The 21,951-nt window shown below is 52.9% G+C and overlaps 1 protein-coding gene across 2 annotated transcripts in view; it reads right to left on the bottom strand.

Moving 5' to 3' along the window:
• Positions 1-284: 284 nt before the first annotated feature.
• The window catches only part of SPTBN4 (spectrin beta, non-erythrocytic 4), a 119,614-nt gene continuing 97,947 nt past the window's right edge, over positions 285-21,951 (bottom strand). Inside the window, exons 25-36 of one of the 2 annotated variants that reach the window (XM_025367310.1) lie at positions 20,962-21,166; positions 19,850-20,230; positions 16,540-16,784; positions 11,600-11,738; positions 11,416-11,500; positions 10,803-10,999; positions 8,308-8,927; positions 6,893-6,962; positions 5,980-6,272; positions 4,618-4,791; positions 4,430-4,472; positions 285-1,330 (exon numbers count right to left, since the gene is read on the bottom strand). In XM_025367310.1, the coding sequence (XP_025223095.1) occupies positions 1,172-1,330; positions 4,430-4,472; positions 4,618-4,791; positions 5,980-6,272; positions 6,893-6,962; positions 8,308-8,927; positions 10,803-10,999; positions 11,416-11,500; positions 11,600-11,738; positions 16,540-16,784; positions 19,850-20,230; positions 20,962-21,166 (2,611 nt within the window). In that variant the 3' untranslated portion in view covers positions 285-1,171. Of the gene's footprint in view, positions 1,331-4,429; positions 4,473-4,617; positions 4,792-5,979; positions 6,273-6,892; positions 6,963-8,307; positions 8,928-10,802; positions 11,000-11,415; positions 11,501-11,599; positions 11,739-16,190; positions 16,785-19,849; positions 20,231-20,961; positions 21,167-21,951 lie in introns of those variants that run through there. The other variant, XM_025367311.1, reaches the window with a different exon arrangement.

Below are 21,951 nucleotides of genomic sequence, written 5' to 3' on the forward strand. Positions count from 1 at the left end.
GGACCCAGAGTCGCCTTTGGGGAAGTTTGTTACAAAGCATAACGAAATATTCTCCATCCCTCTAGATTCTCGTTTTAGGTATGGCATCTAGGTGCTTCGTCAAGGGGCGTGTGTTTAGACCCCGAAATTAAGTCCACATCAAGGGGTACATCTGGATGTTCTCCGGAGCCACGGTACTGCCGTGCCCCGCTCCCCACCCTGCACCCACCCCTACAGCCACCACAGCCCTCCTTTCAGTCCTCCCGGGCGCAGCCCAGAAAACCCAAACAAAGGACCATAGACCGTCAAAGCCAAAGGGTTTATTATAGGTACATACAGTGTGCGCCCGCCACACCGCCCCACACCCCCGGGCACCAGCGGCTTCTCCAGGCGGCCATGGGGGCTGCCCACAATCCAATCCCCCACTCCCCAGGGAGGTGCTCCAGCCAGAAGCATGCAGGGGGAGGGCTTCCCCTCACCCCTCCCCTCATGAAGTGGCATTTACAACTGGAGGGGGGAGGAGAGAGGAAGACAGTTTTGAGCTTTGACGCCCCTCCCATTAAAAGCCTTCGCAGATGCGGGGCGGGGGAGGAGGAGATCGACGTTTTGCAAAAATAAACTAAGTCAGGAATTAACCGCATGGCTCTGAGGCGGTGGAGTGCAGGGGCTAGGGCCCCTTCACTCCCCCCTCCCAGACAGAGATCAAGGCAGCATTGGAAGTGAGGTAAAGGCGGGGAGGGGGTGTCCCCTCCCTACCCCCTAGCACCCTGGATGGTCCAGGGGACCTCACCAGCGCCCCCGTGCCCATCCCTAGGGCAGAGAGGGGGGGCAGGAATTACCGCGCCCACCACCCCAGCTTCTTGGGGCAGGATCTGCAGATGGGGCAGGGGGCTTGGCTCAACTAGGCCCCTGCCCACCCCCATCAAGCTCAGTTATTGCATAAAAATAAGGGAGCCCCAGCACCTGGGGTGGGGGTGGTGAGTGGGAAGGGGCCGAGATATGGCTATAGGGGCAGCAATCTCCCCACCACTTCTTGGGGTGCCGGAGAAGTCCCCTCCTTTCCGGTGCCCACCATGTCACGCGTCCTCAGTGTTGGAACTAGGAGCTCCCGCCCCTGCGGAAGAAAAAGTGTCTTTGTGCCCACAGTGCGGAAAAGAGGGGAGACAGATGTGTCAAGCCCTGGGGGTGGAAGTCACTTCCTGCGCCCGCTGGCCCTGCGATCTCCGCCTTCCCTCTTAGGGTTGCCCTCATCTGTGGATGAAGTAGTGGGTAGTGTCTGGCCCCAGCGGGCGATCTCTGCGTGTTCCGCCACTGAGGCTGCCACAGCCTCCAGCCAGCCGTTCATCTCCTCCTGGGGGAAGAAACAAGGCACAGAGACCGCATTTGGAAGAGGGAAGCTGGAATAATAGGTGAATTTCAGATCAGACTACCCTCTCTGAAATTCAGTTTTCTCATCTATTAAAAAGGGATGATGATGATGATGATGATGATGATGATGATGCAGTTACAAAGCAGTATGTGCCAGGCTCTGTTCCAAACACTTTAGTGGTTTAACTCCCTTAAACTTATGCAATAGGATTATATATACTTCCTACTACAGAGATAAATGACACAATGATAATATGGGCAGTCACTACTACAGCACTGACATTTACTAGGCCCTGTGCTAAGTATCAGTTTATCATGTATCAATTAAACATGGAGCAATTTAATTCTCACAGTAACCCTATGATAAGAAACTTTTTTTTTTTTTTTTTTTTTTTTTGAGACAGAATCTTGCTCTTTCCCCTAGGCTGGAGTGCAACGGCTCCATGTCAGCTCACTGCAATCTCCATCTCCCAGGTTCAAGGGATTCTTGTGCCTCAGTCTCCTGAGTATCTGGGACTACAGGCATGCGCCACCATGCCTGCTTACTTTTTGTATTTTTAGTAGAGATGGGGTTTCGCCACATTGGCCACACTGGTGTTGAACTCCTGACCTCAAATGATCTGCCCACCTCAGCCTCCCAAACCCTTCCAGCCTTCCCAGCTGGAATTGCAGGTGTGAGGCACCATGCCAGGCCAAGAAACTACTTTTAATCTTCATTGTGCAGATAAGTAAAATAAGTCATGTAGTGGGTAAAGGCCTACTTCTGGCTGGGCGTGGTGGCTCATGCCTGTAATCCCAACACTGGGAGGCCGAGGCGGGTGGATCACCTGACGTCAAGAGTTTGAGACCAGCCTGACCAACATGGAGAAACCCCGTCTCTACTAAAAATACAAAAATTAGCCGGGCATGGTGGCACATGCCTGTGATCCCAGCTACCTAGGAGGCTGAGGCAGGAGAAACGCTTGAACCCGGGAGGCGGAGGTTGCACTGAGCTGAGATTGCGCCATTGCACTCCAGCCTGGGCAGCAAGAGAGAAACTCTGTGTCATTTAAAAAAAAAAAAAAAAAAAAGGCCTACTTCTTCATTGCATCTTGTGAGGATCGAAAGAGATAACAAGTGTTAGTTATTACTCTCAACATCTCTTCAAACCACCTCCATGCTTGCCTCTCTCAGACTCCTCTTCCTCCTCTCCCCACAGGCTTGTGTGGCCCAGCCATGCGCTCTCCCACTTGGGTCCCTGCCCTGGCCCTGGCCGCAGCCTGGGCTACCCACGCAGGTAGCCAAAGGAATCTTTCTTTGTTTTTTGCTTGTTTTGTTTTGAAATGGAGTCTCACTCTGTCGCCCAGGCTGGAATGCAGTAGCCTGATCTCAGCTCACTGCAAGTTCTGCCTCCTGGGTTCACACCATTCTGCCTCAGCCTCCAGAGTAGCTGGGACTACAGGCGCTTGCCACCACGCCTGGATGATTTTTTGTATTTTTACACCGTGTTAGCCAGGATGGTCTCAATCTCCTGACCTCGTGATCCACCCGCCTCAGCCTCCCAAAGTGCTGGGATTACAGGCGTGAGCCACCGTGCCCTGCCTGTTTTGTTTTTGAGATGGAGTTTCACTCTTGTTTCCCAGTCTGGAGTTATCTCAGCTCACTGCAACCTCCGCCTTCCGGATTCAAGCAATTCTACTGCCTCAGCCTCCTGAGTAGCTGGGATTACAGGCGTGTGCCACCACGCCCGGCTGATTTTGCATTTTTAGTAGAGGTGGGGTTTCTCCATGTTGGTCAGGCTTGTCTCGAACTCCCAACCTCAGGTGATCCGCCCGCCTCGGCCTCCTGAAGTCCTGGGATTACAGGTGTGAGCCACCGTGCCAAGCCGGGAATCTTTTTCACACATCACTGTAATCCCCCCTAGCTCTCCAGTGCCCTTAGATAAAAAATCCGATCTCCTCCAAATGGCCCATCATGTCCTGAGACACCTATCTCCTGGGAACCTTTCTGGGACCTTCTTCCATGAACTCTGTCCTCCAGCAGTTAACCCTTTGCAATTCTGCACTCCTGGTCCTCTGCACTTGCAGTTCCCTCTACCTAGATCCCCCACCCCCTCTTGTTTTTGAGACAGAATCTCACTCACTCTGTTGCCCAGCCTGGAGTGCAATAGCACAATCACAGCTCATGATAGCCTTGACCTCCCTGATTCAGGTGATCCTTCCACTCGGCCTCCTGAGTAGCTGGGACCACAGGCGTGTGCCACCACTCCTGGCTAATGTATTATTATTTGTAGAGATGGGATCTTTCTGTGTTGCCCAGGCTGGTCTTGAAGTCCTGGGTTCAAGCAATCTCCTGCCTTGGCCTCCCAAAGTGCTGGGATTACAGGCATGAGCCATGGTGCCCGACCTGAATCACTCCTTTTTTTTAGACCCCCGCCATCCCTCTGAATCACCGTTTTTATTTTTATTATTTTATTTTATTTTATTTTATTTTATTTTATTTTATTTTATTTTATTTTTGAAAGCAGTCTCGAGCTGTTGTCCCTCAGGCTTGAGTGCAATGGCTCCATCTCGGCTCACTGCAACCTCCGCCTCCTGGGTTCAAACGATTCTCCTGCCTGTGCCTCCCAAGTAGCTGGGATTAAGGCACCTGCCACCATACCTAGCTAATTTTTGTATTTTTTAGTAGAGACAGGGTTTCACCATGTTGGCCAGACTGGTCTCGAACTCCTGACCTCAGGTGATTTGCCTGCCTTGGCCTCCCAAAGTTCTGGGATTGCAGGCATGAGCCACCGCGCCCAACCAAATCACCCCTTTTTAAAGCAAACTCCCTCCTATCTTTCCAGTCTCACCTGAGTGACCACGGCAAAGAGGTTGGACTTTGTCACCAGGAACTGCAGGCAGCCCTCCCTGAAGCCCTTCCTACTCCCCACTGGGTTAGGAAACTGCTTTGGGTTCTCAGTGCCTGTGGGCTTTCCCATTACAGCCCTGATAACTCTGGCCTATGAGTGTCCCTTCTCACAGCCCCATCACTCTGGGCCAGGAGCCAGCCAGCCAGGTCGTTACTGAGGTCCACACAGAGGGAGGAAAGGACCAGATCTCACCTCATCTTTTGCCTGGAGCAAAAACTCACTGCCATCCTGGGTCCTGTAGGAAGGGACACAGAACTTGAGAGATCTGGGGAAGGAGCCCAGCCCACCTGCCCACCAAGTGTCCCCCAGGGAAGTCAGGGTCCCCCTGGGAGTTGAAGCTGAGCCTTGGATCCCTCCCTCCTGCCCATTGGGGGGCTCACTGGAGCTTGAAGACATGCTTCTTTTTCTTGTAGTCACTAGCCACCTCGCTGGTGGCCTTGTGCAGGCTGAGCAGCGGCTCCCCACCGTGTGTGCTCCCAGATGCCGGGCCCTTGGAATCCTTGTAGAAGCCCAGTTCCCCCTTACTAAGCACACAGTAAAGGCTCACCCACGACCTGGAGTGACAAGATGGGGCTCAAGGCAGAGCCACAGCACTCTGCCTGATAACTCTTCACTAACATCCTCAAGGGCTGAATATGCCTGACCCTTCCTTCCTCTGGACTTTTGCACCCTAGTTGGGCCATATGCCTAAAATGCGCTTCCTTATGGCTGTTGCTGCCCCGAGGGGAGCATCTAAGTCTCTCAGTACCAAGCCGTTGCCTAGGCTGGGGTTTCCCTTCCTTATCCCCTCCCATACTGAATTTCCTGAAGGTAAGACTTCAGCTGTCTCCTCCATAAGCCTTTGCTCCACTCAATCCTCCCCAATCTTGGAGCTTTCTCAAGGAAGGTCCATTGGTCTACTGTCTGGAATAAAGAATTCCTCTCTCTCCAGCCATCCAAAGCCTCGATCCAAGAGGAATTCCTCCAAGAGCAAGATATACTAGGTGCCCTTGCTTATTCCTACCTTGGCATTAGGTACGAGGAAGAAAGACCACCTACAGAGTCCACTAGCAAAATCTGAATCTGTCCTGCCCACTTCATATCTTGGGACTAGCCCTCACGCCATTACTGGCTGGTGATACCCCTTTTTGGCTCCACTTGTCCCCAGATTCTGCCTCTCAGTAGGACAAAAAGAGGGTGGACAAGCAGGAGCTGGACTCCAAGAGCAGGTACATAGTGGCTAAACCCTCATTTGGAAACCTGTAAGAGATGACTCCCCCTTCCCAACCCCTACCCTCATTAGTTTGGGCTCTGCCCCTTTTCGGACCCTCCCCCAATTTGAAACTTCAAGGGTGGACCCACCCCACTCACTGGTTGGGTGACCTCTCCAGGCTCCACGACAAACCATTGAAACCTTCTCAACCAGACGCCTCCCTCTTTGCTATTTAGCTAGTCAACTCCTGGGTTGGTTGCTAAGAGGTTAGGTTCCAATTTATTCACTTTCAGAACATTTTCCCTCTGTTCTCACCTAAGCTCCACCCATCAGCCATTAGATGCACGAACCTTACGTCCTACCCCTTCCAGTTCATTGGTTGGAATCATCCAAGTTGAGCCCCCCCCCCCCCCTCCTCTGGCCCCACCTACCACCCCCACCTGCTGGAGGGCCTGAAGTTGAACCACACCCGCTCCTCAGTCCCACCGCTCCACTCATTGGTCACCCAGAGCCTGAGACCCACCTTCCAAAACCCCGCCCATACGCTCACCGGTTGGACGACTTGCGGTTAGCGTCGAGCTCGCGCTTGCGCAGTAGGAAGCCCTCGTGCTGCACTGTGTGAGTGGGCGGTGGCGGAGGCGCGGGGGCGGAGCCGCCCTGGGCCGGGGCGGAGCGCGAGCGCCGGCTTCCCCCGCCCTCACCACCCTCTCTGGGCCGAGGCCGCCGTCGCGGCTTGGGCCGGTCCCGCGCCCGGGGCCGGTCCGGCCGAGGTGTCCGCTCGGGCGGCTCAAGCCCGTTGGGCAGGCGGCCTGGGGGAAGCTCCCGTGGCTGAGGCAGCGACGGCTGTGTGAAGGGAGGGGGAAAGGGGTGCTGTCCATGGAGGGGGTGTGGGGGGTCATCTGTTTGGGGGAGTCATGGGTCTGGGGTCCCATCCGTCTGCAGGGCCGTCTGTCTTGGAGGCGAGTATGGGAGGACCTCAGGGTTGGAGGCCCAATTCTTAGGGCCCCATGGGGTCTTGGGAGTGAGTCTGTTAGGACTCACTGGTTTCGAATCCCTCTCGGTGGTGGGAAGAGGCAGCCAGATTTCTGGAGGTGGGGGTGCAAGCAGGGCGTGTCCCCGCTGTCTGCAGGAGGAACCTGGGGCTTCCTTCTGTGTGTGCGTGTATGAGGCTATGAAGAAATTTGGGACCCCACTGGGCTGAAGAAATACGGAGTCCAGGACAGATGTGGGAAGAGTCTGTGTGTGTGTCTGTGGAGGGGGAGTAGGGGTCTCTTAGGTAGGTGCCCCGTCTTTCTAAGGGGGACATTTTCAGATTCTGGGGACCCTGAGAGTTCATGCTGTCTCTGAAGTTTCCAGGTAGGGAATGGGTCCTGCCAGGGCTAGGCACTGACTGTTTCTGAGATCCTGCCCCCTTCTCTGAAAAAGGGGTCCTTGTATCCCCACCCATCCGAGGCTCAACTTACCCCAGCAGGCAGCCCTGGGCCTGCCTCTTTCTCCTGCAGCTGTTCCACAATGTCAGCCAGAGTGGCCTTCCTGGGGGATGGGGGACAGAAAGACTCAATGAAACCAGGGTTCCTTCTCCTAAGGACCTGCCTGGCTGGGCAGAAGAGCCTCCACTTCTTAGCTGGAAGTGCCAGGCCCCTGCCCACTTCTGCAGCTGTTTCTCTCAGATGCTCGCCTTAGGTACCACAGGTGTTTGAGACATGCCTGCTGAATGGAGGACCAAACCTCTCGCCCCTTTGAAATTTTTTTTTTTTTTTTTTTTGAGACGGAGTCTTGCTCTGTTGCCCAGGCTGGAGTACATTGGTGCATGATCTCGGCTCACTGCAACCTCTGCCTCCTGTGTTGAAGCAATGCCCCTGCCTCAGCCTCCCAAATAGCTGGGATGACAGGTGTGCACCACCACGCCAGCTAATTTTTGCATTTTTAGTAGAGACAGGGTTTTGCTATGTTGGCCAGGTTGGTCTCAAACTTCTGACCTCAAGTGACCCGCCCGCCTCAGCCTCCCAAAGTGCTGAGATTACAGGCATGAGCCACCGCACCGATACCCCTTTGAATTTTAAGCAGCACAAAGAATAACTTGTAAACGTTGCCTTTCTCCACGCACCCCTGACTCTCCAGTCCCCCGATCACCCCCATTCCAGCCCAGATAATTCTGGGTCATCATTGATGACAAGCCTGTTTTCCCCAATGGACTGACTGTGAGTCTCTAAAGTCAGGGATGGGACTGGTTCAGTCGCCGCTCGACTCAGCACATGTCAGGCAGAGTGGGCACTCAGCAAATGTTCATGAAATGTGAAATTTAAAAAGAGTCAAGAAGTCAATGTCTCCTGACCAAAGGCCTCTTTCTGGAGACACACACAGATGATTGGACGGATCTGCAAAACACACAGTGGCCAACTCTGGATTCTGAAAGTTCTGGTTTGTTTAAGCTGAGTGACTTGCCCTCTTTGCGCCTCAGTTGCCCTAGCCGTACAATGGAGAAGACAACAGCCCCCACTTCATAAGGCTGCTCATAGAATTGTGATAAAGGGTCTTCTCTCCAAGGAGGTGAGGGTTCCACCATCAGCCCAGTGGACAAACTGAGGCACAGAGAGGACAAAATCCCTGCCTCGGGGCACCCGGGAGACTTGATGCAGGAGTCACAACCCAGGGGCTGAGAACCTGCGTCTGGAGAAAGGCTTCCCTTCCTGTGTAATAATGGGCACATCGATTCTTTTGCAGCCTCAGTTTACACCTCTGCAAAATGGGTACCGCGACGATATCTCCTTCCTTGGGAAGTTCGGAGCCCTGAAGCCCCGTCAGTGGGCCTGTGCTGTTCCAGGAGCTCTCAGCTTTCCCCTCCCCTCACTTCCTGGTCATGCAGTGGGCGCCTCACCCCTTGACCAGGTCTCCTCTGATGGGCATCTCCTGTTCGCTGGACTCCTGCCGCTCCAAGCGCCGCTCACGCCGCTCGCGCCGCCGCTCCATCTGCTCGTAGCGGCCCAGGGTAAGGCTGTGTGCCGCCTCGTGCTCCGCTGACTCCTGCCGTTCTGGCCGCCGCCTCCGCGCAGCCTCCTCTGATTGATCGACTGACTCTTGCCGCTCGGGCCGTCGCCTCCTGGGAAGCTCCTCCACGCGATCAGCTGACTCCTGGCGCTCCGGCCGTGGCCGGACCTGCTCCGCCGCCACGGGGGCCGCGGGGGTCTCCGCCGCGTCCTCTGGTGAGGCCGGCAGGGCCGCGTGCTCCACCCTCCCCGGGATCTCCGGCAGCCGGTCAATGCGCGGCTGAAGGCGCTCGGGCTTGAGCTCCTGGCGCACATACCCCACCCGAGTCCGCACCTCGGCCGAGAGCGTGTCCGAGGCCCGGCGGGCCAGGGGCTCCAGGCCCCTTTCATAGCCCCCTGGCCGCAGCAGGGGCGCCGCCTTGGCCGCCAGTTCCGTGGGGTCCCCAAAGAACTTGCGCCCCAGCAGTGGGGTGGGCGGTTGCTTGCTCTGTTCCGCCTTGATTTTCTCGATCTGGGGATGGAGGGACCAGGGTTAGGTTGGAGGCGTCGGGCCGGGGCGGGGTAAGGGGGAGGTCCAGGGAGGCGGCCTGGGTTTTCTGCCTCATCACTCAATTGATCAGTTCCTTGAAAAAGCAAGGTGTCCAGGCCTGTGCGATGCTTTGCTCTCTGTCAAGAACTTAAAGCCCTATTCTCGCCGGCAAACACCTATTTCTCTTTTAAGAATTGGCTAAATCACTTTTTTAAAAAATTGGGTAAATCAATTTCTCTGCGTGCCTTTCTGACTCCCATTTCTCCTTCCTTAATGTCCCCCCACACAGGACTTTAAGACTTTATTTTTTTGAGACGGAGTCACGCTCTGTCGCCCAGGCTGGAGTGCAGTGGCACGATCTGGGCTTACTGCAAGCTCCGCCTCCCAGGTTCACGCCATTCTCCTGCCTCAGCTTCCCGAGTAGCTGGGACTACAGGCGCCTGCCACCACGCCCGGCTAATTTTTTTTTGTATTTTTAGTAGAGACAGGGTTTCACCGTGTTAGCCAGGAAGGTCTAGATCTCCTGACCTTGTGATCCGCCCTCTTCGGCCTCCCAAAGTGCTGGGATTACAGGCGTGAGCCACCGAGCCCGGCCTTTTTTTTTTTTTCCAGAGTCTTGCTCTGTCATCCAGGCTGGAGTGCAAGGGGCAGGATCGTAGCTCACTGCAGCCTCAACCTCCAGTGCTCAAGTGAGCCTTGAGTCTTAGCCACCCCTCTTAGTAGCTTGGACTATAGGCACGTGCCATCATGCCTGGCTGTTTTTTCTTTTTCTTTTCTTTTTTTTTTTTTTTTTTTTTTTTTTTGAGACGGAGTCTCGCTCTGTCGCCCAGGCTGGAGTGCAGTGGCCGGATCTCAGCTCACTGCAAGCTCCGCCTCCCGGGTTCACGCCATTCTCTGGCCTCAGCCTCCCCAGTAGCTGGGACTACAAGCGCCCACCACCTCGTCCGGCTAGTTTTTTGTATTTTTTAGTAGAGACGGGGTTTCACCAGGTTAGCCAGGATGGTCTCCATCTCCTGACCTCGTGATCCGCCCGTCTCGGCCTCCCAAAGTGCTGGGATTACAGGCTTGAGCCACCGCGCCCGGCCCCTTTTCTTTTTTCTTTGTTTGCTTTTGGTTTTGGTAGAGACGCATTCTCAGTATGTTGCCAAGGCTGGTCTTGAACTCCTGGGTTCAAGTGATCCTCCTGCCTAGGCCTTCCAAAGAGAGTACAGGTGTGAGCCACCCCACTCAGTCTTTAAGCATTTTTTTTTTTTTTTTGAGATGGAGTCTTGTTCTGTTGCCCAGGCTGGAGTGCAGTGGCACGATCTAGGCTCACTGCAACCTCTGCCTCCCAGATTCAAGTGATTTTCCTGCCTCAGCCTCCCGAGTAGCTGGGATTACAGGTGTGCACCACCTTGCCCAGCTAATTTTTGTATTTTTAGTAGAGATGGGGTTTCAACATGTTGGCCAGGCTGGTCTCAAACTCATGGCCTCAAGTGATCCACCCATCTTGGTCTCCCAAAGTGCTGGGATTACAGGCATGAGCCACCACACCTGGCCTAATCCTTTTTATTACTGCAGTCTCTTCACCTAATTATTCAAGTCTTAGAACAGAATTCTCCAGGCCAGTTCCCCCTCCCTCTCCCCATCCCAGGCACCATCCCTCTGCTTGTTCTTCCCCTATCACATCCCTGACATTCTGGGCTGTCACTGGTGACAGGTCGGTCCCTCTGCTCCACTGGGAGCCTAGGAAGGGTCTTGGCACTCACACAACACAGGACTAAGCATCATGTCCGGGTGTGTCTGTCTCATATACAGCCATGGGTGTGGGGGTCTTGGTGGGGGTGGGGTTAATGGGGCAGGATCTGGGGAGCTGACCGTGGTCAGGCGCCGCAGAGAGCTGAACCTCTCTTCCCAGGCTGCAGCCGCTTTGCGGAAGGCCTCGTGTCGCCGGATAAGCTGCTCCACCTCATCCACGCTGCTGCCCAGCTCCCGGCTCTGCAGGAGCGGCTCCTGGGCTGTCAGCCAGGCATCAGCCACCACCGCCTCCTGGGCAAACTGGTGCACCTCCAGCACTGAGGAGGGGCATGCAGGGTAAGGATTCTAGGGCATCTGGAGCCCTTCCTGGGGCAATGGCTGTTTCCCCTGGCCTTCCACACCCCTGCGGCTTTCCATACCCCAGCCCTGACCATCCTGGGCTCTGCAGGAATGACAGAGGCTGGGGCTATTTCAGTGGGCATCATTCCTCCTTTCTGACTCCCATTCCTCCTTCCTTAATGTCCCCCCACCCAGGACTTTAAGACTTTTTTTGGGGGGTGGGTATTCAATGGCAAGGCAGCCCCCTTGTCCACCCTTCCAGGCTCTTATGTTTGCTTCTGGAGACCCATGGGTAGGGTGCAAAGCATGCTCCTGTCACCCTCTGGGCCTTGGCTGGACAGGCCGGAGCATGTCCCTGTGCCCTTGAGCCACGTATGCCTGGGCCCCCACTCACTCTGCTGCAGCCACTCCCAATGGCGGTCCCACTTTTCCGACACCTCCTCCTTCCTGGTTCCCAGCTTGTCCAGCTGTGCCTGGATCTGGGAGTGGCAGGTGGGTGGGAGGGAAGTCAGGGTGTGGAATGGCTTCCACCCCAATGTGCCCAGGTGGCAGAGGGGGACCCCCTCCCTGCTCCCCACCTCATCAGCCATGGCACTTTTGTTGAGCAGCAGAGATCGCCCCAGCTCCTGGCAGGCAGTCAGCTCAGGCACCCGCGCCTCCAGCTCAGTCTTCAGGCCCTGGTGGTAGTTCATGAGCACCTCCACTGATGACACGTCCCTGCAGTGGGTGGCAGGCAGGGATCTGAGCCACGGGCAGCCTCCTCAGCCTGCCTCATACATGTGGCTCCTGGCGACCCCAAATCCTTGAGGCTGACATCCCACACCACCTCGAGACACCTTTCTTTTCTTTTGTTTTTCTGAGATGGAGTCTCACTCTATGGCCCAGGCTGGAGTGCAGTGGAGCGATCTCAGCTCACTGTAAACTCCACCTCCCAAGTTCAGGTGATTCTCCTGCCTTAGCCTCCTGAGTAGCTGGGATTACAGGCGCCCACCATCATGCTCAGCTAATTTTTGTATTATTAGTACAGATAGGTTTTCACCATGTTGGCCAGGCTGGTCTTGAACTTCTGACCTCAGGTGATCTACCCGTCTCAGCCTCCCAAAGTGCTGGGATTACAGGCGTGAGCCACTGCACCAGGCTGAGACACCGACTTTCGATGACCAAGTTCTGAGGGCCCGTGGTTCACTAATTCAATGATTCAAACTTTCTAAGTTTCTAAAATTTCACACTTTGGTGATTCTAACCTTCTAGGATTCCAAGATCCAAACTTCCTTTTTTTTTTTTTTTTATAGGGTCTTGCTCTGTTGCCCAGGCTGGAGTGCAGTGGCAAGATCACAGCTTACTGCAGCCTCAACCTCCTGGGCTCATGCAATCCTCCTGCCTCAGCCTCCTAACTGGGACCGTAGGTGCACACCATCACACCCAGCTAATTTTTTTATTTTCTGTAGATACAGGGTCTTGCTATGTTGCCCAGGCTGGTCTCAAACCCCTGGGCTCTAGCAATCCACCTGCCCCAGCCTCCCAAAGTTTGAGGCTATGGGCATAAGCCACCACACCCAGCCAAGATCCAAATTTTCTAACTTTTCCTAGCTATGCTTCTGAAGGTTCCACTAGCCAATGATTTTAACCTTGCAAGTCTGTGCTCTCCAAGGCAGTAGCCACTAGACATGTGAGCACTTGAAATGTGGCCAGTCTGAATTTTGATATGAAGTGTAAAATGCACACCAGATTTTGTGGAGTTAGCATAGTAAAGAACGTAAAATGTCTCATTAATAGTTTTTTGTTGTTGTGCAGTGGCACGATCCCTGCTCATTGCAACCTCCCCCTTCTGGGTTCAAGTGATTCCCCTGCCTCAGCCTCCTGAGTAGCTGGGATTACAGGCGCCCGCCACCACGCCTGGCTAATCTTTTTGTATTTTTAGTAGAAACGGGGTTTCAACATGTTTGTCGGGCTGGTCTCGAACTCCTGACCTCAGGCGATCTGCCCGCCTTGGCCTCCCAAAGTGCTGGGATTACAGCCGCACCTTTTTTTTTTTTTTTTTTTTGAGACGGAGATTTGCTCTTCTTGCCCAGGCTGGAGTGCAATGGCATGATCTTGGCTCACTGCAGCCTCCACCTCCCAGATTCAAGCAATTCTCCTGCCTCAGCCTCCCAAGTAGCTGGGATTACAGGCACCCACCACCAAGCCTGGCTAATTTTTTGTTCTGTATTTTTAGTAGAGATGGGTTTTCGCCACGTTGGCCAGGCTGGTCTTGAACTTCTGGCCTCAGGTGATCCGCCTGCCTTAGGCTCCCAATCTCTGCACAGATTACAGGCATGAGCCACTGCGCCTGGTCTCATTAATAGTTTTGTTTGTTTTTGTTGTTGTTGTTTTTGAGACGGAGTCTCATTCTGTCACCCAGGCTGGACTGCAGTGGTACAATCTCCACTCCACTGAGATTGGGAGGCTGAGGCGGGCAGATCACCTGAGGCCAGAAGTTTGAGACCGCCTGGCCTCATTAATAGTTTTAATATTGACTACCTGTTGAAGTGATAATACTTTGGGTATGTCAGGTTAAATAAAAATGTATTACTAAAATTAATTTTCATTTGCTTTGCTTTGTTAATATGGCCACAGAAGATTTTAAAGTATATATGTGGCTCACATTTGTGGCTCATGTTATATAACTGTTGGACAGCACCATTCTAAGCCATCTTATGTCCAAAACAAATTCCAAGTTTCTGAAGATTCCATCAGTTGGCAATCATGGCTTCATGCTATGGTTTGAATCTACCACTTGGGCTCAAGAGATCCTCCTGGCTTAGCCTCCAGAGTAGCTGGGACTACAGGCGTGCACCACAATGCCCAACTAATTAAAAAAAAAATTTTTTTTTTTTAAGAATCACCATGATTGACTAATTTTTTTCTTTTTTGTAGAGATGGGGTCTCACTATGTTGCGTAGGGTGGTCTCAAACTCCTGGGCTCAAGTGATCCTCTTGCCTTGGCCTCCCAGTGTTGGGATTATAGGCGTGAGCCACCTCTTCTGGCTACATTGGCCAAATGTTGATGGTTGTTCAAGCCACGTGTTCACGATACACATGTGGGTTACCTTTACTTCCCTGTATATTTAAATTTTTTTTTTTTTTGAGATGGCATTTCACTCTTATTGCCCAGGCTGGAGTGCAAAGGCACAATCTTGGCTCACCGCAACCTCTACCTCCCAGGTTCAAGCAATTCTCCTGCCTCAGCCTCCCGAGTAGCTGAGATTATAGGCGTGCACCACCACACCCGGCTAAGTTTGTATTTTTAGTAGAGACAAAGTTTCTCTATGTTGGTCAGGCTGGTCTCGAACTCCCAACCTCAAGTGATCCGCCCACGTCAGCCTCCCAAAATGTTGGGATTACACGCGTGAGCCACCACGCCCAACTTTTTTTTTTTTTTTTACATGGAGTCTCGCTGTGTTGCCCAGGCTGGAGTAGTGCAGCGGTGCGATCTCAGCTCACTGCAACCTCCACCTTCCAGGTTCAAGCAATTCTCCTGCCTCAGCCTCCCCAGTAGCTGGGATTACAGGCGTCTGCCAGCTAATTTTTGTATTTTTAGTAGAGACAGGGTTTCGCCACATTGGCGAAAGTCTCAAAGTCCTGGCCTCAAGTGATTTACCCACATTGGCCTCCCAAAGTGCTGGGAAGACAGGCATGAGCCAGCACGCCTGGCCTATTTTTCTCAAATGTACACATCACATCACTCCACTGTGCTCTAAACTCTCGCATGGCTCCCACCTTCCTCATAGAGAAGGTATGCTCCTCACCATGTGTGGTTTCCAGGGTCCCAGTGCCCCTCTGACCTCACTTCCTCTCACCCTGCACTCCCTCACTTCCTCCCTCCATCTGGCCACAATGATCTCTAGTTCTTCCTCACACATGCCTAACTACAGCCCACCTCTGGGCCCTTGCACTTGTGGGTCCGTCCACCTAGAAAACTCTTCCCCCAAAACTTTACCTGACTCACCCATCACTTCATTCAGGTCTCCAGTCAAACGCATATCCTCAGAGAGACTTTGCCAGCTATCATTCCCTTCCTATGTATATATACCCACACTATATTTCTTTCTTTTTTTTTTTTAGATGGAGTTTTGCTCTTGTTACCCAGGCTGGAGTGCAGTGGCAAGATCTTGGCTCACCGCAACCTCCGCCTCCTGGGTTCAAGCGATTCTTCTGCTTCAGCCTCCCAAGTAGCTGAGATTACAGGCGTCCACCACCATGCCTGGCTAATTTTTGTATTTTTAGTAGAGATTGGGTTTCGCCATGCTGGCTAGTCTGGTCTCAAACTCCTGAGCTCAGGTGATCCACCTGCCTCAGTCTCCCACAGTGCTGGGATTACAGGCATGAGCCATCATGCCCGGCCCCCATACTATATTTCAGAAAGTAATAAGTGCTATGAGAATGCAATCTGTCTCAGGGCAAGGGCTTGGCCTTGCTCACCACGTGGTACACCATATGCATGTAATACATATTTGCTGAGTAAATGAATGCAGGCTCCAGGCCCTGCATTCCCAGAAGCAATGCCAGGTGTCCCTGATTCCCCAGGTCCTTTTCTTCCTGGCCACACCATGTGACTAAATTTCCAGCCTAGGTCAGGCACGGTGGCTTACGCCTGTAATCCCAGCACTTTGGGAGGCTGAGGGGGGTGGATCACTTGAGGCCAGGAGTTTGAGACCAGAGTGGCCAACACGGTGAAACCCCATCTCTACTAAAAATACAAAATTAGCCAGACATGGTGGTGGGCACCTGTAGTCTCAGCTACTTGGAAGGCTGAGGCAGGAGAATCGCTTGAACCTGGGAGACGGAGGTTGCAGTGAGCTGATACTGTGCCACTGCACTCCAGCCTGGTCGACAGAGCAAGACTACGTCTCAAAAGAAAAAAAATTTGCAGCCTCCCTGGCAGACAGGTTAGGCCACTAGACTGGCAGTGTGTGAGTGCTGGCTTTATCCCTAAAACCTTCTGTGTAATCCTCCTTCTGTCTTTTCCCATTTGCAGCGTGATGCAGAAGGTCCAGCATGTGACTCCCAGGATGGTGTGATGGAAGGACCCTGCTCCCAATCACCATGGGACAGGATTCTGCCGGACACTCACATCCAGCCACTATGTGAGCAATAAGTCAATGCCTACTAATGAAGCCACTGCGATGGTGGAATTGTTACAATTCTTCACCCACCCTCACAAATACAGTCCCACACCTCCCTTGCCCATCCTGTCTTTAGCCTGTTTCATGCTGTGACATCCCATGGAGAGGGTAATTATGGGCAACTGGGAAGGACAGAGGACAGAAGGATGCCCCATGACCTAAGTCCCCAATGACAGGCCTAAAAATGGGGTCTGAATACACACGAAGCACCTAGAACAGTGCCTGGCACACAGAGGTGCCACACAGATAGTGGCTGTTGTCATTCGGTTGGGAAGGGGGCTGTCAATGGGCTGGGGTTGGCTGGGGGAGGCCGCCAGGGGCAGGCAGGAAGCCCGAGGAGGGATGAGGGGCACCTGGGCTTGTCGGCTGCCCCAATCTGGCTGGCGATGCCATCCATCCAGGAAAGCAGGTCGCGGACTTGGCTGTGGAAGCGCAGGGCGTCGGCCGTGGAGCTGACGTGCAGGCGGGCATCTTCGCAGGCTGACAGCAGCTCTTTCCAACCCTGCAGCACCTCCTGTTCCCGGCTAGCGATGGCCTCGGCATGTTCACCCGCATACACCGTCCGCAGCTGGGCCGCCCCCTCCTGCAGCTGCCGTACCTGAGGGGCATGCCAGGTCGGGCGCCAGCCCTCCATGGGGCCCAGGCTGTGCCCTCCCTCCTGCCATCTGCTCCAGCACGGAACCCCAAGATATAAGGAGCCTCACACTGTGATCCCACAGCCAGGCTCCTGTCATATCTGCTGCCTGATTTCTCTTTGACTTACCCGCGTTCTGACTTCTTTTGGTTCTACTACCACGTCTCTTTCAGCCCACTGCCTGATTTCTTTTGGTCTGAGAGCTCTATTTCTATTGGGTCTGTCACCTGTTTTCAGGCAGGCCCACCTCTACCTTGGGTCTGTCAGGAAACCCCCTTCTACTTTGATGTCTTTTAGATGTGCTAATTTTTTTTTAACTTGGTTTATTTCAAACCCACTCCTTCCTAGTAGCCCAGTTTCCTACACAATGTCTGTTCAATTGCTGTTAGTCCCCTACCCAATTTCCATTCATTCTGCTGTATGAGTTCTGCTCACTCTATCTTTCGGGTTTTGGGTTTTTTGTTTGTTTGTTTGTTTTGAGACAGGGTCTTGCTCTGTTGTGCAGGCTGCAGTGCAGTGGCACAAACACAATTCACTGCAACCTTGACACCCTGGGCTCAAGTGATCCTCCTGCCTCAGCCTACTAATAGCTGGAACTACAGGTGCATGCCACTGCACCAGGATACACACATATATGTTGTAATGGAGATGGAGTCTCACTATGTTGCCCAGGCTCATCTTGAACTCCTGGTCTCAAGCAGTCCTCCCACCTCGGCCTCCCAAAGTGCTGAGATTACAGGCATGAGCCACTGCGCTCAGCCTGTTGCTCACTCTGTTGGTTAAATCTCCTGATTTCTTTTGGCATGACCTCCCCATCTCTAACAGGTCCACCACTTATTGCTGTCAATCTCTCAGCCTGATTTCTAAGTCACTTGTAGGATTTATAAAAATAATTGGGCTGGGCATGGTGGCTCATGCCTGTAACCCCAGCACTTTGGGAGGCCAAGGCGGGCAAATCACTTGAGGTCAGGAGTTCAAGACCAGCCTGGCCAACATGGTGAAACTGCATCTCTAGTAAAAATACAAAAATTAGTTGGGTGTGGTGGCTCGCACCTGTACTCCCAGCTATTCAGGAGGCTGAAGGGGGAGAATCACTTGAACCCGGGAGGCGGAGGTTGCAGTGAGTCGAGATTACACCACTGCACTCCAGCCTGGGTGACAAAGTGAGACTCCGCCTCATAATAATAATAATAATTGCCAGCTGGGCGCAGTAGCTCATGCCTATAATCCCAGCACTTAGGGAGGCCAAGACGGATGGACTACCTGAGGTTAGGATTTTGAGGTCAGCCTGGCCAACATGGTGAAACCCCGTCTCTACTAAAAATACAAAAATTAGCCGGGCATGGTGGTGTGTGCATGTAATCCTAGCTATTTGGAAGGCTGAGGCAGGAGAATCGCTTGAGCCTAGGAGGCAGAGGTTGCAGTGAGCTGAGATCAAGCCACTGCACTCCAGCCTAGGTGACAGAGTGAGACCTTGTCTTAAAAAAAAACAAAAAAACAAAACAAAAATTGCCCAACTTCTACCTTCCATTAGACCTGCAACCCAATTTCTTTCAGTCCTGCTCCCTGAGTTGTACTGGGCCTGCAGCTTCATTTCCATCTGACTGCTCAGATCCACCTCCAAATTCTGGCCAGACCCTCCGCCTAATTTCTAATATCTCTGTTGCCTTTTTCATTAAATTCACCCCCATCAAATTACTTTCAGAAAAGTCATATGATTTCTATCACAGACCCGTTATCTAAATTCTTTTCTTTTCTTTCTTTTTTTTTTTTTTTTAGGTGAAGTCTCGCTCTGTCGCCCAGGCTGTAGGGCAACGGCGTGATCTCGGCTCACTGCAAGCTCCCCCTCCTGGGTTCACGCCATTCTCCTGCCTCAGCCTCCCAAGTAGCTGGGACTACATGAGCCCGCCACCATGCCCGGTTAATTATTTTTTTTCTATTTTTAGTAGAGATGGGGTTTCACTGTGTTAGCCTGGTTGGTCTCAATCCCCTGACCTTGTGATCCACCCTCCTCGGCCTCCCAAAGTGCTGGGATTACAGGCATAAGCCACCACGCCTGGCCTTTTTTTTTTTTTTGAGAAGGAGTCTCGTTCTGTCATCCAGGCTGGAGTGCACTGGCGCCATCTTGGCTCACTGCAACCTCCGCCTCCCGCATTCAAGCGATTCTCCTGTCTCAGCCTCCTGTGTAGCTGAGATTACAGGCGCCTGCCACCACGCCTACTAATTTTTGTATTTTTAGTACAGACGGGGTTTCATCATGTTGGTCAGACTGGTCTTGAACTCCTGACCTCGTGATCTGCCCGCCTCAGCCTCCCAAAGTGTTGGGATTATAGGCATGAGTCACTGTGCCTGGTCTTGTCCGTTGTCTAATTTCTATCTACACCATAGCCAAATTCCTCTTAGCATTCTCAAAATTCCCTTTAGACCCTCGATCTGGATTTAGGTAAAATTCACAGTTTTAGGAGAACCACTGCCCAATCTCTGTTGGAAGCTTTTTTCTTTTTTTTTGAGATGGAGTATCACTCTTGTCACCTAGGCTGGATTGCAATGGCGAGATCTCGGCTCACTGCAACCTCCGCCTCCTGGGTTCAAGCAATTCTCCTGCCTCAGCCTCCCAAGTAGCTGGGATTACAGGTGCCCACCACCAGACCTGGCTAATTTTCGTATTTTTAGTAGAGATGGGGTTTCACCATGTTGGCCAGGCTGGTCTTAAACTCCTGACCTCAGAGGATCCACCTGTGTTGGCCTCCCAAAGGGCTGGGATTACAGCGTCAGCCACCACACCCAGTTGGAAGCTGTTTAGTATCTGTGAGACCTTCTGTACCACTTTTCCCTGCCACTACCTGATTTCTATATAGCATTCCATCAGTCCATTTTCTATCTGCTCCATTATCTAATTTCTTCCTGTTCTGTGGTATGCTTTCTGTCTGTGCCACTGCCTCATTTCAACCTGCTCCACAGCCTGATTTTTGCCCACTCATCAGCTCTCTGGGCCCTTCCACCTGCCCCGATGGCCACCGGAGCCCCACCTGGGACACGAGGAGCTGCAGGTCATGCTCAAAGGCTCTCAGGGTCCGCTGCATGGAACTGGCGCTGGGTCTCGGCTCAGGTGGGGTGGTCAGGCGGGGCAGCCGCCTCCGCTTCTCCTCAATCTGTCCCTGAAGCTCTCGGGCATCACTGAAGAACTTATGAAGCTCCCGAGAGGCGGCCAGCAGCTGGGCCCGTGTGCCCATGAGCTCCAGCAGCTCAGCCCAGGCCTCATTCAGCCCGTCCTTCCACTCGGCCATGGTGGCCGCTGCTGTATGGCCACACTCGATCAGCTCATCCACCATCTGGTTCACAGCTGCCAGCCGCTCCCGCCCTGCCGTGCCTGTCTCGCTGGCGAATTCTGAGAATTTCTCCTGCAGCACCTGCCATCAGGAAGTTGGGGGTGGGGGGAGGGGTCCAGCAAAGTGAGCAAAGGGGCAGCATACACCAGCCCCCTCCAGCCTACAATTTTTTTTTTTTCTTTTTGATACAGAGTCTTGCTCTGTCTCCCCGGTTGGAGTGCAGTGGTTCAATAGCCACTCACTGCAACCTTCACCTCCCCAGTTCAAGCGATTCTCCTGCCTCAGCCTCCCAAATAGCTAGGACTACAGGCGTGCACCACCACACCCAGCTATTTTTTTTGTATTTTTAGTAGAGACGGAGTTTCACTATGTTGGCCAGGCTGGTCTCATACTCCTGACCTCAAGTGATCCACCTGCCTCGGCCTCCCAAAGTGTTGGGATTACAGGCGTGAGCCACCACACCTGGCAGAGACTACCATTTTGTGGCAGGTAAGAATAATGAGAATCATCATCATCATCATAAAAAATAATATTTAACACTTACTGAACACCTAGCAAGAAAAGTAGCAAAATAGTAACAATAAAAATAACAATAAGTAACAAAATAATAAGCTGGTAACAGTAACTAACACTGGGAGGCACCACGTGTGCCAAGCAGGGTCCTCAGTGCTTTACATCATATTAACTCATTTGTCTCACCGCAGAGCCATGAGGCGGCTGCTGTTATTATCCTCATACTACAGATGAGGAAACGGAGGCCCAGAGAACCTTAGTGGTAGCTCCTGGTATCACTTATTACTAATGATGCTCACCGAGACATGCTCAAAGTCCTGGCCGAGCTCCGGTGAACCAGCCACCACCTCCTTCTCGGCGATCCAGTGCTCAAGCTCGCTCACCTGGCGGCTGAGCTGGTACAGCCAGTACTGCTGTTCCAGAGCCACCCGGCGCTCCTCACCCAGCTCCTTGAGCGCCACGTACAGGCGGTCCACCTGAGACTGCCGCCGGCTGATCTGCTCGCTGACAGGGGACATGGAGGGGCAGGGATGGACCCCTGAGACTGCTGGGGCAGAGCGTGACCCCCCTAAACCCCCTCCCCAAGACAGGGCTGTGTTTCCTTGGAATCTTCAGACAAGGCTGCATCCCCAGGTAGAGCTCTGTTTTCTTTCTTTTCTTTTCTTTTTTCTTTTTTTGGAGACAGGGTCTTGCTCTGTTGCTTAGGCTAGAGTGCAGTGGTGTGATCACAACTCACTGCAGCCTCCACCTCCCATGCTCAAGCTATCCTCCCATCGCAGCCTCCAAAGTGGGACCACAGGTGCGTGACTCTACACCTGGCTAACTTTTTGATTTTTTTGTAGAGATGAGGTCTCACTATGTTCCCTCTGTTCTCAAACTTCTAGGCTCAAACGATCCTCTTGCCTCAGCCTCCCAGTGTTGAGATTACAGGCGTGAGCCACTATGCCTGGCCAGGACGGTGTTTTCTGAAGTCTTGGGTTCAGACAGCCCTGCATTTCAGCATGCAGGGAAAGCTGTGCTTCCCTAGATGGATAAGCTCACCTCTATCCAGCCTCACCTAGTTTCTTTTTTTCTTTTTCTTTTTTTTTGATGGAATTTTGCTCTGTCGCCAGGCTGGAGTGTGGTGGCATGATCTCGGCTTACTGCAACCTCTGCCTCCCAGGTTCAAGCCATTCTCCTGCCTCAGCCTCCCCAGTAGCTGGGACTACAGGCACGCGCCACCATGCCAGGCTAATTTTTTATTTTTAGTAGAGACGGGGTTTCACCATGTTGGCCAAGTTGGTCTCCAA

This window comes from Theropithecus gelada, chromosome 19 (assembly GCF_003255815.1).
Source record: "Theropithecus gelada isolate Dixy chromosome 19, Tgel_1.0, whole genome shotgun sequence".
Lineage (NCBI taxonomy): Eukaryota > Metazoa > Chordata > Mammalia > Primates > Cercopithecidae > Theropithecus > Theropithecus gelada.